The sequence below is a fragment of the Schistocerca serialis genome, chromosome 12, assembly GCF_023864345.2.
Source record: "Schistocerca serialis cubense isolate TAMUIC-IGC-003099 chromosome 12, iqSchSeri2.2, whole genome shotgun sequence".
NCBI lineage: Eukaryota > Metazoa > Arthropoda > Insecta > Orthoptera > Acrididae > Schistocerca > Schistocerca serialis.
In genome coordinates this window covers 101,507,743-101,526,564 of record NC_064649.1, presented here as the reverse complement: position 1 = coordinate 101,526,564, position 18,822 = coordinate 101,507,743, and the positions used below count along the sequence as shown (strand labels likewise).

The 18,822-nt window shown below is 42.7% G+C and overlaps 1 protein-coding gene across 1 annotated transcript in view; it reads left to right on the top strand.

Moving 5' to 3' along the window:
* LOC126428194 (tubulin-specific chaperone D) overlaps positions 1–18,822 on the top strand; it is a 195,790-nt gene that overhangs the window by 11,239 nt on the left and 165,729 nt on the right. The window contains exons 2-3 of the mRNA XM_050090110.1: positions 9,084–9,265; positions 9,430–9,562. Of these exons, the coding sequence (XP_049946067.1) occupies positions 9,084–9,265; positions 9,430–9,562 (315 nt within the window). The remainder of the gene's footprint in view (positions 1–9,083; positions 9,266–9,429; positions 9,563–18,822) is intronic.

Genomic DNA, 18,822 nt, shown 5'->3' with positions numbered 1-18,822 from the left:
ATCCACACATATACAGACACAAGCAGACATATACAGAGGCAAAGAGTCTGCCCCTGTATATGTCTGCCCGTGTCCGCATATGTGTGGATGGACATGTGTGTGTGTGTGTGCGAGTGTATACCCGTCCTTTTTCCTCCCAAGATAAGTCTTTCCGCTCCCGGGATTGGAACGACTCCCCACCCTCTCCCCCAAAACCCAAATCCCTTCGTCCTTCCCTCTCCCTCCCTCCCTCCCGACGAGGCAACCGTTGGTTGCGAAAGCTAGAATTTTGTGTGTCTATCGACGTGCCAGCGCCTTCGTTCGGTAAGTCACATCATCTTTGTTTTTTTATATATATATATATATATATATATATATATATATATATATATATATATAAAGAAAGATGATGAAACTTACCAAACAAAAGTGCTGGCAGGTCGATAGACACACAAACAAACACAAACATACACACAAAATTCTAGCTTTCGCAACCAACGGCCGCCCCGTCAGGAAAGAGGGAAGGAGAAGGAAAGACAAAAGGATATGGGTTTTAAGGGAGAGGGTAAGGAGTCACTCCAATCCCGGGAGCGGAAAGACTTACCTTAGGGGGAAAAAAGGGAAAAAAGGACAGGTATACACTCGCACACACACACATATCCATCCACACATACACAGACACAAGCAGACATTTGTAAAGGCAAAGAGTTTGGGCAGAGATGTCAGTCGGGGCAGATGTACAGAGGCAAAGATGAAGTTGAAAGACAGATGAGGTATGAGCGGCGGCAAATTGAAATTAGAAATTAGCGGAGATTGAGGCCTGGCGGATAGCGAGAAGAAAGGATATGCTGAAGGGCAAGTTCCCATCTCCGGAGTTCTGACAGGTTGGTGTTAGTGGGAAGTATCCAGATAACCCGGACGGTGTAACACTGTGCCAAGATGTGCTGGCCGTGCACCAAGGCATGTTTAGCCACAGGGTGATCCTCATTACCAACAAACACTGTCTGCCTGTGTCCATTCATGCGAATGGACAGTTTGTTGCTGGTCATTCCCACATAGAACGCTTCACAGTGTAGGCAGGTCAGTTGGTAAATCACGTGGGTGCTTTCACACGTGGCTCTGCCTTTGATCGTGTACACCTTCCGGGTTACAGGACTGGAATAGGTGGTGGTGGGAGGGTGCATGGGACAGGTTTTACACCGGCGGCGGTTACAGGGGTAGGAGCCAGAGGGTAGGGAAGGTGGTTTGGGGATTTCATAGGGATGAACTAAGAGGTTGCGAAGGTTAGGTGGACGGCGGAAAGACACTCTTGGTGGAGTGGGGAGGATTTCATGAAGGATGGATCTCATTTCAGGGCAGGATTTGAGGAAGTCGTATCCCTGCTGGAGAGCCACATTCAGAATCTGATCCAGTCCCGGAAAGTATCCCGTCACCAGTGGGGCACTTTTGGGGTTCTTCTGTGGAAGGTTCCGGGTTTGAGGAGATGAGGATGTGGCTCTGGTTATTTGCTTCTGTACCAGGTCGGGAGGGTAGTTACGGGATGCAAAAGCTGTTTTCAGGTTGTTGGTGTAATGGTTCAAGGATTCCGGACTGGAGCAGATTCGTTTGCCACGAAGACCAAGGCTGTAGGGAAGGGACCGTTTGATGTGGAATGGGTGGCAGCTGTCATAATGGAGGTACTGTTGCTTGTTGGTGGGTTTAATGTGGACGGACGTGTGAAGCTGGCCATTGGACAGGTGGAGGTCAACGTCAAGGAAAGTGGCATGGGATTTGGAGTAGGACCAGGTGAATCTGATGGAACCAAAGGAGTTAAGGTTGGAGAGGAAATTCTGGAGTTCTTCTTCACTGTGAGTCCAGATCACGAAAATGTCATCAATAAATCTGTACCAAACTTCGGGTTGGCAGGCCTGGGTAACCAGGAAGGCTTCCTCTAAGCGACCCATGAATAGGTTGGCATACGAGGGGGCCATCCTGGTACCCATGGCTGTTCCCTTTAATTGTTGGTATGTCTGGCCTTCAAAAGTGAAGAAGTTGTGCGTCAGGATGAAGCTGGCTAAGGTAATGAGGAAAGAGGTTTTAGGTAGGGCGGCAGGTGATCGGCGTGAAAGGAAGTGCTCCATCGCAGCGAGGCCCTGGACATGCGGAATATTTGTGTATAAGGAAGTGGCATCAATGGTTACAAGGATGGTTTCCGGGGGTAACAGACTGGGTAGGGATTCCAGGCGTTTGAGAAAGTGGTTGGTGTCTTTGATGAAGGATGGGAGACTGCATGTAATGGGTTGAAGGTGTTGATCTACGTAGGCAGAGATGCGTTCGGTGGGGGCTTGGTAACCAGCTACAATGGGACGGCTGGGATGATTGGGTTTGTGAATTTTGGGAAGAAGGTAGAAGGTAGGGGTGCGGGGTGTTGGTGGGGTCAGGAGGTTGATGGAATCGGGTGAAAGGTTTTGTAGGGGGCCTAAGGTTCTGAGGATTCCTTGAAGCTCCGCCTGGACATCAGGAATGGGATTGCCTTGGCAAACTTTGTAAGTAGTGTTGTCTGAAAGCTGACGCAGTCCCTCAGCCACATACTCCCGACGATCAAGTACCACAGTTGTGGAACCCTTGTCCGCCGGAAGAATGACGATGGATCGGTCAGCCTTCAGATCACGGATAGCCTGGGCTTCAGCAGTGGTGATGTTGGGAGTAGGATTAAGGTTTTTTAAGAAGGATTGAGAGGCAAGGCTGGAAGTCAGAAATTCCTGGAAGGTTAGGAGAGGGTGATTTTGAGGAAGAGAAGTTGGGTCACGCTGTGACGGAGGACGGAACTGTTCCAGGCATGGTTCAATTTGGATAGTGTCTTGGGGAATTGGATCATTAGGAGTAGGATTAGGATCATTTTTCTTCGTGGCAAAGTGATATTTCCAGCAGAGAGTACGGGTGTAGGACAGTAAATCTTTGACGAGGGCTGTTTGGTTAAATCTGGGAGTGGGGCTGAAGGTGAGGCCTTTGGATAGGACAGAGGTTTCGGATTGGGAGAGAGGTTTGGAGGAAAGGTTAACTACTGAATTGGGGTGTTGTGGTTCCAGATTGCGTTGATTGGAATTTTGAGGTTTTGGAGGGAGTGGAGCTGGAAGTGGGAGATTGAGTAGATGGGAGAGACTGGGTTTGTGTGCAATGAGAGGAGGTTGAGGTTTGCTGGAAAGGTTGTGAAGGGTGAGTGAGTTGCCTTTCCGGAGGTGGGAAACCAGGAGATTGGATAGTTTTTTAAGGTGGAGGGTGGCATGCTGTTCTAATTTGCGGTTGGCCTGTAGGAGGATGCTCTGAACAACAGGTGTGGATGTGGGAGAGGAAAGATTGAGGATTTTTATAAAGGATAGGAGTTGATGGGCATGTTGATTGGCTGAGTGGATGTGTAGGTGAAGGATTAGGTGGGTGAGGGCAATGGATTGTTTGGTTTGGAACTGGTATAGGGACTGATGGAAAGAAGGGTTGCAGCCAGAGATGGGAACTTTAAGTGTGAGGCCTTTGGGGGTGATGCCAAATGTCAGACAAGCCTGAGAAAATAAAATATGGGAGTGTAATCTGGCTAGGGCGAAGGCATGTTTGCGGAGGGAATGTAAATAAAACTTAATGGGGTCGTTGTGAAGGTGTTGTGAGGGTGACATGGTACTAGAAGGTGGAAAGTGGAACACGAGGCTGAAATGAAAATGAAAATAAATATGAAAAAATATATGGGGAGAGATAAAGGTAAAATTAGAAAGCAAATGGAGATCTGGTGTGAAAAAAGGCGAAAAAGGGTTGGTTAGGGCTGGGCTATGTTGATCCTGTGGTGAACTTGTGTAGGTAGATAATGATGTGCATAAAGGTTAGGTGGTTGTGTTGCCGCCAAAACACGTTAAAGGGTGGAGAAATTCGGGAAAATTTCGAAAAAACTACGTGAGGATGTATTAAAAGGAGTGGTTTGGTGGTGGCAGATTATGGAAATGAAGCTAACAATTGTTTGATGAAGAAATAATGACGTTAAAACCTGTGGGAAGCGGCTAAAAATGATCGGTGATGTGAGAAAAACGGAAATGGAAATAAAGCAAAAGTTATTAAAACTGCCGAAAGGGTTGTTTAATAGCTAAAAGGAACTGTTTGTGGACTGGAAACGGTGGATTTTATAGCAGCAAAGCGGGAAAAAAAAAAAAAAAAAATTTTTTTTTTTGGTTATGGTTTCGAAGTGATTTACGTATTATTACGTATTATTGAGTGTATATCGACGGGATAAAATTGTATACTGGATTACGGTAAAAAAGGGGAGAAGGTGAATAGAAAGTGAAACTGCTGGCAAAAACAGGAGGAGGAAATAAGACGACAGAAAAGACTTCGAAATGTAACAGTGACAATAACAATAACGATAACAATAACAAACGTGATTGTTGGCTTCAAATTAATGATATGAATATAATAGAGGGAAACATTCCACGTGGGAAAAATATATCTAAAAAGAAAGATGATGAAACTTACCAAACAAAAGCGCTGGCAGGTCGATAGACACACAAACAAACACAAACATACACACAAAATTCTAGCTTTCGCAACCAACAGTTGCCTCGTCAGGAAAGAGGGAAGGAGAGGGAAAGACGAAAGGATTTGGGTTTTAAGGGAGAGGGTAAGGAGTCATTCCAATCCCGGGAGCGGAAAGACTTACCTTAGGGGGAAAAAGGACGGGTATACACTAGCACACACACACATATCCATCCACACACATACAGACACAAGCAGACATATACAGAGGCAAAGAGTTCGCCTCTGTATATGTGTGGATGGATATGTGTGTGCGTGCGCGAGCGTCCACTGAGAAGAGTAAAAAGGGGTTCCCACTGTAGGCAGGTGGAAGTCGTCAGTGCACACACCATCCGATCTCATAACCTTCCTGGCAGGATGATTGGAGTTAGTCATGGGACACGCGTGAAGTTGGGTGTTAGGCACCATCTAGTGGAGACAGGCCAGGAAGGTTATGAGATCGGACGGTGCGTGCACCGACAACCTCCACCCACCCACAGCAAAAACCCCCTTTCACTCCTCTCAGTGGACACCCGCACACACACACACATCCATCCACACATATACAGACACAAGCAGACATATACAGAGGCAAAGAGTCTGCCCCTGTATATGTCTGCCCGTGTCCGCATATGTGTGGATGGACATGTGTGTGTGTGTGTGCGAGTGTATACCCGTCCTTTTTCCTCCCAAGATAAGTCTTTCCGCTCCCGGGATTGGAACGACTCCCCACCCTCTCCCCCAAAACCCAAATCCCTTCGTCCTTCCCTCTCCCTCCCTCCCTCCCGACGAGGCAACCGTTGGTTGCGAAAGCTAGAATTTTGTGTGTCTATCGACGTGCCAGCGCCTTCGTTCGGTAAGTCACATCATCTTTGTTTTTTTTATATATATATATATATATATATATATATATATATATATATATATATATATATATATAAAAAGAAAGATGATGAAACTTACCAAACAAAAGCGCTGGCAGGTCGATAGACACACAAACAAACACAAACATACACACAAAATTCTAGCTTTCGCAACCAACGGCCGCCCCGTCAGGAAAGAGGGAAGGAGAAGGAAAGACAAAAGGATATGGGTTTTAAGGGAGAGGGTAAGGAGTCACTCCAATCCCGGGAGCGGAAAGACTTACCTTAGGGGGAAAAAAGGGAAAAAAGGACAGGTATACACTCGCACACACACACATATCCATCCACACATACACAGACACAAGCAGACATTTGTAAAGGCAAAGAGTTTGGGCAGAGATGTCAGTCGGGGCAGATGTACAGAGGCAAAGATGAAGTTGAAAGACAGATGAGGTATGAGCGGCGGCAAATTGAAATTAGAAATTAGCGGAGATTGAGGCCTGGCGGATAGCGAGAAGAAAGGATATGCTGAAGGGCAAGTTCCCATCTCCGGAGTTCTGACAGGTTGGTGTTAGTGGGAAGTATCCAGATAACCCGGACGGTGTAACACTGTGCCAAGATGTGCTGGCCGTGCACCAAGGCATGTTTAGCCACAGGGTGATCCTCATTACCAACAAACACTGTCTGCCTGTGTCCATTCACGCGAATGGACAGTTTGTTGCTGGTCATTCCCACATAGAACGCTTCACAGTGTAGGCAGGTCAGTTGGTAAATCACGTGGGTGCTTTCACACGTGGCTCTGCCTTTGATCGTGTACACCTTCCGGGTTACAGGACTGGAATAGGTGGTGGTGGGAGGGTGCATGGGACAGGTTTTACACCGGCGGCGGTTACAGGGGTAGGAGCCAGAGGGTAGGGAAGGTGGTTTGGGGATTTCATAGGGATGAACTAAGAGGTTGCGAAGGTTAGGTGGACGGCGGAAAGACACTCTTGGTGGAGTGGGGAGGATTTCATGAAGGATGGATCTCATTTCAGGGCAGGATTTGAGGAAGTCGTATCCCTGCTGGAGAGCCACATTCAGAATCTGATCCAGTCCCGGAAAGTATCCCGTCACCAGTGGGGCACTTTTGGGGTTCTTCTGTGGAAGGTTCCGGGTTTGAGGAGATGAGGATGTGGCTCTGGTTATTTGCTTCTGTACCAGGTCGGGAGGGTAGTTACGGGATGCAAAAGCTGTTTTCAGGTTGTTGGTGTAATGGTTCAAGGATTCCGGACTGGAGCAGATTCGTTTGCCACGAAGACCAAGGCTGTAGGGAAGGGACCGTTTGATGTGGAATGGGTGGCAGCTGTCATAATGGAGGTACTGTTGCTTGTTGGTGGGTTTAATGTGGACGGACGTGTGAAGCTGGCCATTGGACAGGTGGAGGTCAACGTCAAGGAAAGTGGCATGGGATTTGGAGTAGGACCAGGTGAATCTGATGGAACCAAAGGAGTTAAGGTTGGAGAGGAAATTCTGGAGTTCTTCTTCACTGTGAGTCCAGATCACGAAAATGTCATCAATAAATCTGTACCAAACTTCGGGTTGGCAGGCCTGGGTAACCAGGAAGGCTTCCTCTAAGCGACCCATGAATAGGTTGGCATACGAGGGGGCCATCCTGGTACCCATGGCTGTTCCCTTTAATTGTTGGTATGTCTGGCCTTCAAAAGTGAAGAAGTTGTGCGTCAGGATGAAGCTGGCTAAGGTAATGAGGAAAGAGGTTTTAGGTAGGGCGGCAGGTGATCTCCGCTAATTTCTAATTTCAATTTGCCGCCGCTCATACCTCATCTGTCTTTCAACTTCATCTTTGCCTCTGTACATCTGCCCCGACTGACATCTCTGCCCAAACTCTTTGCCTTTACAAATGTCTGCTTGTGTCTGTGTATGTGTGGATGGATATGTGTGTGTGTGCGAGTGTATACCTGTCCTTTTTTCCCCCTAAGGTAAGTCTTTCCGCTCCCGGGATTGGAGTGACTCCTTACCCTCTCCCTTAAAACCCATATCCTTTTGTCTTTCCTTCTCCTTCCCTCTTTCCTGACGGGGCGGCCGTTGGTTGCGAAAGCTAGAATTTTGTGTGTATGTTTGTGTTTGTTTGTGTGTCTATCGACCTGCCAGCGCTTTTGTTTGGTAAGTTTCATCATCTTTCTTTTTTTATATATATATATATATATATATATATATATATATAAAAAAAACAAAGATGATGTGACTTACCGAACGAAGGCGCTGGCACGTCGATAGACACACAAAATTCTAGCTTTCGCAACCAACGGTTGCCTCGTCGGGAGGGAGGGAGGGAGAGGGAAGGACGAAGGGATTTGGGTTTTGGGGGAGAGGGTGGGGAGTCGTTCCAATCCCGGGAGCGGAAAGACTTATCTTGGGAGGAAAAAGGACGGGTATACACTCGCACACACACACACACATGTCCATCCACACATATGCGGACACGGGCAGACATATACAGGGGCAGACTCTTTGCCTCTGTATATGTCTGCTTGTGTCTGTATATGTGTGGATGGATGTGTGTGTGTGTGCGGGTGTCCACTGAGAGGAGTGAAAGGGGGTTTTTGCTGTGGGTGGGTGGAGGTTGTCGGTGCACGCACCGTCCGATCTCATAACCTTCCTGGCCTGTCTCCACTAGATGGTGCCTAACACCCAACTTCACGCGTGTCCCATGACTAACTCCAATCATCCTGCCAGGAAGGTTATGAGATCGGATGGTGTGTGCACTGACGACTTCCACCTGCCTACAGTGGGAACCCCTTTTTACTCTTCTCAGTGGACGCTCGCGCACGCACACACATATCCATCCACACATATACAGAGGCGAACTCTTTGCCTCTGTATATGTCTGCTTGTGTCTGTATGTGTGTGGATGGATATGTGTGTGTGTGCTAGTGTATACCCGTCCTTTTTCCCCCTAAGGTAAGTCTTTCCGCTCCCGGGATTGGAATGACTCCTTACCCTCTCCCTTAAAACCCAAATCCTTTCGTCTTTCCCTCTCCTTCCCTCTTTCCTGACGAGGCAACTGTTGGTTGCGAAAGCTAGAATTTTGTGTGTATGTTTGTGTTTGTTTGTGTGTCTATCGACCTGCCAGCGCTTTTGTTTGGTAAGTTTCATCATCTTTCCTTTTATATATATATATATATATCTCAGTAGGATTACTTTCATATTAAAGAAAGTGTGCTTGAGTGGTAAAGTGCCAGACTTCTATATCAGAGGTCAAAGGTTTGATTCACAGTCACTCCTTGAATGATTTTAATCTGTCTCTTAACATTTTCACCTCTGGCAGTGTTTGTTAATGTGAAAAATGCTTACTTGAACCATGGGCTGAGTTCATGTTAGACTGTAGCTCTCCCTGCAGCTCACTAGCTATGAGTTCAAAGTCAGAAGATAGCAAGGGGAATGACCTCCAGTAGGACTGTGCCCAGTAAATCACTGTGGTGTCCAAGCCGTCCTTTAGGTTGGCGGGAGCTGTACCTAAGAGAAATCGTGTGCTGTCTTAAAATTGTTAACAAATTCTGTATGTATGAACAGTTCAGATAGTAAAATTAAATCTGTGTGGGAAATAAGAGAAACCAGCAAATCAGAAAGGGAATGTGAGGATTTTATAGTTAAAGAAAGTATCCAAATAAGTGATAGCAGTCAGATTGCTAATTATTGTTATCTCATTTTCAGGTCTCGGATGTGGAACCTGTTTTACACATGTTAGAGTGCCAGGACCCATCAGACACGGAGACGTGGCAAACCCGTTATATGTTGATACTGTGGCTCTCGATCATTGTCATGATACCATTCCACATGTCACGATTAGACAGTTTTGCTTCAGGAGAAGGAACAAGAAAAACTGTCATGGAAAGGTACGTAGAAAGTGAAAAGTATCTGGTCATTTTGTTATTCTTTTATATCAATGATCTGCTCTCCAAGTTTAACATAATGCAGATAATTCCAATTGTATGTTTGTATTCTGATTGCTTCCACTACTTTTTTGCAAATAGAATTCTCTGTCTCTCTTCTTTCTTAGAATACTCGAGATATGCAAGATACATGCTGTAAAAGACTTATTCAGAGTGTCAGCCTTTTTGACATCGCATTTTCTCACACGTGTGGACGTTAAGGACCTTTACCTTGTACCCTTCTTTGATTGGGCCCGAAATGTAAGTTGCAAATGATTTTGTGCTTAATTTTAGTGGTAAAGCAGCTTTGTTCAGTAGAGCAGTGACTTGAGAGGTTGTCAGATGTCAGTATTTGAATTTTTATTATTTTCTTTTTCATTCATGAATTCATTAACACACTACATTTCATAAATTCCATCGTAAAGAGGAGCTTTCAGGGTTGAGCAACTTTTGTAAAGTATACTAACACCTGGTTATAACTAGCACTAATCTACTCATAATAATAATAATAATTTGAATTACGTAGACATTACTTAATGTATGGGAATTAGCAGAAAAGCCTCTACCTTAAAAAAATAAAAACCTACATCTCTGCTTACAAGTATCACCTACAGTTATTTTCAATAACTTGAAACTTTGCATTTATGTAGTTTTCCACAATCCATTATCAGCTATCGAAAGAAAGCCGAGGTCCAGTTAATGCAAACATAAGACCATCTGGCCACTTTGGGTTATTGTACGATGTCTGCATCGGAATATGAAACTTAATTTTTAAACTCTAAATAGGGAACATAATCTATTTTGAAATAGTTTTTAGTTTTAGTCTTGGGGGTTCTGAATTGCACAGTTCATCATAAATTTATTCAAATTATTAACAAATTGACTACTAGAGGGCACCACCACCATACCAGAGGCAAATGCTGTGGCCACCGTCGGCCACATGGCAGTCGGTGTGTTAATCGCATTCCTTCCTGTTTTCATTCATTCATTCATTCATTGATTCATTGATGGATTGTGTTCTGTAAATCTCATGATAAAGAACAGTCTGGGAGGTGATTACAAGAGGTTAAGTCTAGGAGGGCTCTGTAATGCAGTGATATGTCTGGAGTTTAGGAAAATTAATAAGAGATGAGAGAATCCAAATAGCTGATGTGGTGTAGCAGCACTCAGACGCATTGAGTCATGCTGTAGAACAGCGATTCGCAGTGGGGGCATTACTGCCCACCAGTAGGCATTGAAGAGATTCAAGAGGGCATTCTTGATCTATGGAAAATTTAAGACTGGAGGCAGTGGGGATCAACTACCGTATTCCCACCCCCCTGCCCTGCTCCCTGGCAGACACCAGGAAAATCACTACAGGAGGAGATGATAGAATTGTCAACAGATGAAGAGCTAAAATTGAAATTAAAAAATGGGTATTAAGAATTTTGACTTCAGAGGCAAATTCCAATATTATATCCAACTTTTTGTTGCAGTGAAGTAGCTGGCCGGAGTGGCCGAGCGGTTCTAGGTACTACAGTCTGGAACTGTGAGACCGCTACGGTCGCAGTTTTGAATCCTGCCTTGGGCATGGATGTGTGTGATGTCCTTAGGTTAGTTAGGTCTAAGTAGTTCTAAGTTCTAGGGGACTGATGACCTCAGATGTTAAGTCCTATACTGCTCAGAGCCATTTGAACCATTTTTTGCAGTGAAGTAGTTTTTCACCGCCTACCCACTATCACATGTAGCCCAAATGGATTTTATGTAGTCAGCAGGTAATTGACAAAGGAAAGAAACAGATTTCCAGCATTAGATTTAAGATCGGTGATCACATAAATGACACCAAACATTGAAAAATTTGTCACTGTTTTTCTCACTAATATTATAGGCCTATTACTTTTTTAATAACATATGTTCATTAATCATTTTTGAGGAGTAAATCAATATAGTTAACATCATTTAGTAAAATTATTTTAAAAATCTGACCTTTTTTCCAAAATATGCAATATCCTTCACCAAAACTGCCTGGATAGTCGAGCACATGAACACACTGCTTCCATGATTTGGAGAGGGGAGCAAGCCTGAGACTGAATCTGCCACGTGGATTAACAGCGAGGACTTGTGAGCCAGATAGCCTGGATGTGGTTTATAGACATCTTTCCACATCTGAGCAGGTGAACACTGAACTGATACCTATGTCCCACCTCAGATACACACTATGCAAACATTTAGAAAACGTTCTCATACTTGAATGTGAGAACTCTGTATGCAGACAGGTGGGGTATGCACGTTCCATCCTGGGGAGACTGTTGACATCAGGAATGGGGTCCAGCTCCTGACTGTCACTAACATTGCCAGAACCAGTGATGAATGGTGATCCCATAAGGAAAAGGTGAAAACAAAGAAGAAGAAGAAGAAGAAGAAGAAGAAGAAAATGAAAATGTTTTTCACTCAAGGGAACAACATTGAATCATCATATGAAAATGAGCTATGATCCAGAAAATCTGGAAAACTATGAGTTAACTTATTATTCTCTCTCTCTCTCTCTCTCTCTCTCTCTCTCTCTCTGTGTGTGTGTGTGTGTGTGTGTGTGTGTGTGTGTGTGTGTGAAAAAGTATCAGTAAGTAATTTTGTTTTATCAAAAATCAAGACAGGTTGGGAACCTGTGCTGCAGAGAATGTTCATCAACTGTGTACTCGGTGTCTACTTTTAAATGCGTGTAGTAGCAGTGTTGGGAATTTTGCCTCCTGAAAGTAAGTTACTGGCTAGTCATTCTGATTCACTACTTTGAATATATACTGCGATGGTCACAGTTGATTAACCAAGTAATGAGACAGAGAAACATTCAGTTGAGAAAAGTAATAAATTACGGGACAAAATTGCTGAGCTCAGGAAGCGAAATGTGTAGTATTGTCAATAGGCACTTTAACAATTATGCTACAATTTTCAAATTTACAAAAAATGACAAATTCTTTGCGTAATTCCACTTCCATTGCTTTTGAAAGATATTGCTAGTATTAGAACTGTTTGTAGTAGGACGTTACTTAAGCTCACCTTGTTGTTGTAAGGACATTTATTGATCTTACTTCACTGTAATATATTTTTATGTCTGGCTTGACCATGCTTTTGCCAAGAAAAAGTTAACACTCTAATTATGCAAATAAGGAACATGTGACTTTGAAGTTCATTTCCACTATATTAATTGAAACGAGTTTTTATGAAGACTTTCACATACTGTCTGAAGCAGGCAAGCAAGCAAAGCCCTGCATTCTGGCCCTGGTGGGAAAGTCATGACTGACTGACTATCTTGTCATCCTCTGTCAATTGCCTCATTTGGGTGCAGTATGGAAAAATGTGATGTCAACACACTGCTCTCCTCACCGTTGTTGGTTCTATTGACCTTGTCACTCGTCTATCTCCTCAGTTGGCCTCATGAGGCTGATTCCACCTCATATATTAACTGAATTATTACCAAATCTGACTCTGTACTTACTCCCAACAGAAACCGCCTCACATTGTCACTGCTGCACCACATTAAATAAAATCACAACTACATACATTATTACTGTTACAGTAATTAAATTATAATCAACATTTTATGTTTTACAAAAAGTTTGTATATAAATCTCCAGATATTATAAAATTATTGGTTGAGCAGCATTTTCATATGACAGTGAAATAAATGATGACTTTTTCATCATAATTTTTTTCATTATATTTTAATTACTTTATAATTCCGATCACTAAAATGGATTCAGTGTTTGTATGTATTGTTGGTTTGTTGTAAATATATGTTTTGAGGTGAATAAACATTAGTGTCTGATCCCAGAGCTGTTGACTAGATGATAATACTAGAATCTCTGTGTACAGTAGATTTATGTAATAAAAATAAATGATATGTCTAAAGTACCTTAAATATGGCACAAAAGTGAAAATAAAACCCTCAGTGAGTGAAAATACAAATAAACAAAACATAAGTTATCCAAAATGTGCAAAGAAAATATGTACTACCCTGTCTGCCACATTACGACACACATAGACACGATGACACTACCTAGCCTCTTCCCCCTCGACATCTGACTGACTCTGACACCTCCCCCTTCATCTTTTTTGCTATTGTCCTCACTACAGGTGGCTCCTTCTCATCTTATCATCCTGGGGTCTCAGAGATCTGCAATTCCCTAATCTACCCCTCTCTCTTTCCAGTGCAGAAACTATTGGTTCTGAAAGCTGAGTAATTTGTCACTTTTTCTTTTACGTGCATGTATCGGCATTGCATGTTTTACTTGTTGAAGGTAAGTGCTGGCCACAGATTGTCTTACTGTTTATTAAGCAGGTATGTCTATGGGGTGGTTTGATTAGGAGACTGTGAGGTAACAATATCGCATCTGGAACTGTTTTAAGTAAGAAGTTTCCCCAAGTTTGAAACCTACTTGTTGGACAGTGTTCTAGTTTCTGGCTGAACGTTTGGGCTGTGAAAGTGTAAGGTAACTCTTTCATGACAGTTCTCTCTCTCTCTCTCTCTCTCTCTCTCTCTCTCTCTCTCTCTGGTTATGATTAGTGAGCTAATCTGCATGTATTAAGAAATGTGGTAAATGTGCACCTTCAGCGTACTGCGGCTTTTCCATTAGGTGCTGCAGTTGATAACTGTTATGCAGTGAATGATGTTAAGTGAATCCGATGAATCAAGTCTCTGATGATGATGATGATGACTACAGATTAGTCTGTCACCACAACCAGTTTTCTTTCAGTCAAATTCTGGCAACCAAACTTAGACCTTGGATTACAGCACAAATCAGTCCTTCACCACAGCCAATATTTTGTCAGTCACATTCGTTGGCCTTGCTAACTCACAACCAAATTATAACATTGGAATATGAAACAGTGTCTCAATAAATCCTGTTACCTTCTGAGAAACATACAATACAAGAAATAAGTACAAAAACCAGAACCAACATCATAATCGATAAAAGCCAAATGAATAATTTTATTTCACACACTCTGTATTGAAAACAAAAGTAATCTATTTGTCTACCACTGAAAGAAGTCATTAGATTGAGCGATTCTCATTGGCTACCGTATACCATTACCTGATTGGCTACAAACAACAATAATAAATTTATCAACAGCAGCATGCAACAGAAGAACTGTAGTATGCAGTAGTGCAGTGCACTTTACCTGGAAATGCAGATAGTGTTCTCAGAAGCCAAACAAAATCATAATTTAAATATTTTATAAGCTCGGCGGAAATGATGGGAATGAAAATCAGTTACTTTGTGTGTGTGTGTGTGTGTGTGTGTGTGTGTGTGTGTGTGTGTGTGTGTGTGTGTGTGTGTGTGCGCGTGCGTGTGTGCGTGCGTGTGCGTGCGTGTGTGTTTGTGTTTCACACCACAGAAAATGTTTGTTGTAGGTTTTTGAGAAAGAAGCAATCAGAGATAGATGCTATGAGTGGTGTCTGGCTGTTAATGATAAAAACTTGAAAATGAATCGCAACAGTTTTAATTAAGTGTTGTCTGTGAAATTATTCAAAAAATGCAATGTTTTTGTATGATATATGTACCGATGTTAGATATATTTTTTCTGTAATTTTTTAGAGAGAGATGAGAAAAACGAGATAGCAGATGGACACTGAAAAAAGTTATTCAAGATTGTGTAAATATGTATTGTAATTTGTTTTAGACTGAATACAGTACATTATTGGAAAGAGCTGATTTTCATTGTCTGGACTGCAACTTCCTGTTAAGGATAAAATAATTTCTGAAGTTATAAGTGTTAGATGTTGGTTTGCTGTGATAGAAGAAGTAATTTTGAATCTGAGCATTGCATTTCACTTACATGTGGCCGATTATGGCCTTCTTTACAGAGCAGCATAGCTTGCCATTGTATCTTCGTGCAAATAAAAATATAGTCAGCTTCGCAAGATTTGACAGAAAATATTACTAATATGATGGCAATGGTGTTACAGTATTCTTATGAAATGCGTTGTTGGACATCTGTACACTGTTCTCTGTATGTGTGGTAAATATTGCCTCCTATTGTGTTAGGTGGGAGGTGTAGTAACATCTTTAAACTTGGATACTTTTTTTTTTTTTTTTTGCAATACTTGGACTGCAGATTGTTAGTCTCTGAAGTTGCCACACCAGTAATTAACTTTCTAACAGCAAACTCACCATCATTTCTGATATAATTGGTTCGATTTACACTGATATCAGTGTACTGTTACTGCTACTGATATAGTAGTAGTAGCCTCTTAAGAGGATTTACCAGAATCAACACCTGCTTGGAGAGTACTGTGAAATTTCAGCAAGCGAAGTTATAAGTATATGTTATCTTAGGGTCACTTAGCTGTTAGCATCCCTGAAAGCCAAGTGCATATATGTTGATGTGGCCCATGCAAAGAGGAGAACTTAAACAAATATTTAATAGGGATTTACATAAAACAGCTAAACTGAAGATTCCAAGTTACCAATAGCAAGATGCAAATTCCATTGAGATTCACTAATAACTTGTATGAGGGCATGCTGAAAAGTAATGCTTCCAAATTTTTATTCTGCTCTCAGTATCAGTTGAGGTATTACATGTCACGTGTATTACTTTACCACTTTACTGACACAAGTTGCAATCCTCTGTTGCTAGAGGGCTGTGAATGTAACATGACAGTGTAACATAACTATGTTGGTGCCTGAGAGACCACTCAGAAAACTGAAAGCACAAATTTGAAGAAGTTATCCGTATGTGGAGCACCCTCTTCTTCAGCATGACAATGCCAGACCATACACGAGCACTGGGACAACCACAACAACCCGCCACCTTGCGTTCACTGAACTTGAACACGTTTGAGGACTTAACTGTGATAGTGATGAGGCGGTGCAAACAGAGGTGAGATTGTGGCTCTATCAATAAAATCAAACAATCTACAGTGACGGTGTCAATGAATGGCCCTCATTGGGAAAGACATATTTGTTGACAGGGTGACTTTGTTGAGAAATAAATATGTAGACGTGAAGACTAAAGATGTAGAATGTTAATAAAATTGGTTTTATTTGGAAAGCTTTTAGAGTTTTCACGTGAAAAATTTGGAGGTGCTACTTTTCAGCATACCCTCATAAAAACACACCACAGCATGCAAAAATAGGAACTGCCTTACCTTATCCAACATCCATTACATTAAGGTGATACATGTGTAGAATTCTTGCATTGGTGTCTTAACTATAGTTACAATTAAGGAAATGGTACAGACAAAATAAATGCATCTTAGTAACAATACATAACTTTGTTTGGTTTAATTTGTCAGTTATGAAAAGACTAACTTGGCAGTGTTGCATACTATTAGTGTAACACTATATAAGAATTAATTGATTATTTATACATCGAATAGCATCAGAGTAACATTTGTTTTAGCATTCTTCATATAAAAATCATTATTTATGTAAATTGGCCAGTAGGCTCAATCATTGTAAATTTTATATCGTGTGCAGGTAAGTCACTAGTGACAGTGTTACTGGTTAGGAGGCAGTAAAAAATTTCAGCCATGACAGGCTAGGTAACTTTTGTTATGGGCCAAACACACAGTATGGAAAGTCTAGTCGAGAGTTGTTGTTTGGGGAAAGAAAAGGGCAGATGTTGGAGTGAAGACTGACTTACATAGTGCAGACAAGTTGGTCGTCTTAGTTTCTGGGTAGTAGGCAGCCACATAGTTGAAATCCGCAAATTTTGGGACTGTGATGTTTTCATGAAGCATTTTACCTTGTGCACTCAAAAGGTTTCACCCCAAGGCTCACCGCTCTTTAGTTTGGTGCTTGGTGAATTTGTGCTTGGCTACCACAGAGCCTCAGCCTTTGCAGCACCTTTCCCCTTTCTGTGCTGCATGTCTATCCTCCTGCTATTCTTCTACCCCTCCCTGGGGGAACATGTCTTGAATATTTTCAGGAATGCATTCTGAAGTTTTGATACCCTGGAACCAGAACAGTTCCTCATCTATTTTTCTTTCTTTCCTTGTTCTCCATCTCCTCCCCTTCCTCTGCTTTAGCATTTGAGGTTTCTCTTTGTTTTTCTTCCTACCTTGTATGCCTCTGAAGGCTGTCCCATGCATTTTACACATAACAGGTGACACGGTAATGCGTAATTCCCAGCCCTGGGTTGACAGGTAGGGTTCACACATATCCCCTTGTACAGGCCAGGCCCAGAGAGAGGTAATTGCCTGAGCTGTTACCTTCCCAATTGCCAGCTGGTGCCTCTGTCTGGAGTTCAGGAGGTGTTACCTGAGGTGTGAATATTCCTCTCTGAGGGGCTCCCCAGTTGGGAGGAGCACACCATCGGAGACACTGTCAATCATGGGGAATTTATCTCAATGAACCAGTCACCTCCATCTAAGTCTACATCTGCTAAACGTAAATGGAATGAGGTAAAGATTCAACTATTCTCCCAGCTGCACCTCGGTTCCTTGTGGTGTCACGTACCAAAGGAAGTCAGTCTTCCACTGCAGTTAATCCGTTTACTATTTAGAAGGGTGTTGATGCAATTGCAGGACCTGTGTAATCCTGCTCTAGCTCTTGTAATGAGCTTTGCTTCTGGAGACCAATTGTAATTTTCAAGCCCAACAACTGTGTACAGCTTTGCTCGTCCACGGCTGTACTGTTCATGTAGAGGCCCATCGCATGCTGAATGTTATTTACACTCGGCTGGATGACGGTCTGAGCAAGGGGGAAACCCAATATTATCTCTCTCATCAGAGCGCCACTGTGGTCTACCAAGTAAAGAAAAAGCTTGATGCAAACTTAGTACACTCTTTTTCTCACATTTGATGGAGTAGTGCTTACATTGAAGATTAAGCCAGGCTATGAAGTCATCGCAATCTGAACATGCACTCCAAACCCAATGTGTTACAACCAGTGTCAACATTATAAACTACCAGTGTCAGTGTTATAAACATACTCGTGTGTCCTGTCAAAACACGGCCAAATGTGTTACTTGTGGTAGAGATGCTCATGAGGGCGCTTGCTTGCCTCCTCCTCCCCACTGTATCATTTGTAATGATGACCATGCCACATTCTCCCGTGAGTGTCCCATGTATCTTGATGAGCGGGCCATCCAGGAGATCCAGATGAAGGAAAAAGTAACCCTACCCTTGCAAGTTGTTGGATTGTCAAAAGCCCTGCATTTTACCATCCAGCACTTACAGCACCAATCTTGCTGTGCCTTGCTCCAGAAAGGACATGGCCATGCAGACTTGTGACCTCAAATTCAGTACTGAAGCTGTGAAATCGCATGGTGTCAGTGTAACGTCCCATTCTCCTTCTCCAACAGCTGCTCGACAAGACACCAAAGTATCGCCTCCGGTGGTGAAATCACCTGCTACACAACCCAAAAGCTGGAAAGGACCAAAAAAACACTCCCATGAAGACTTTTTACATTTCTCCAGCCAATAAAAATCTCAAGTTTTCATCCACCAACTTTAAAGGCTCTAAGAAATTGAATAAAAGCAAATGATCTGCTCCTTCCCTAACTCAGAGATCAACTTCAACAGTGTTGCTCTGCGATAT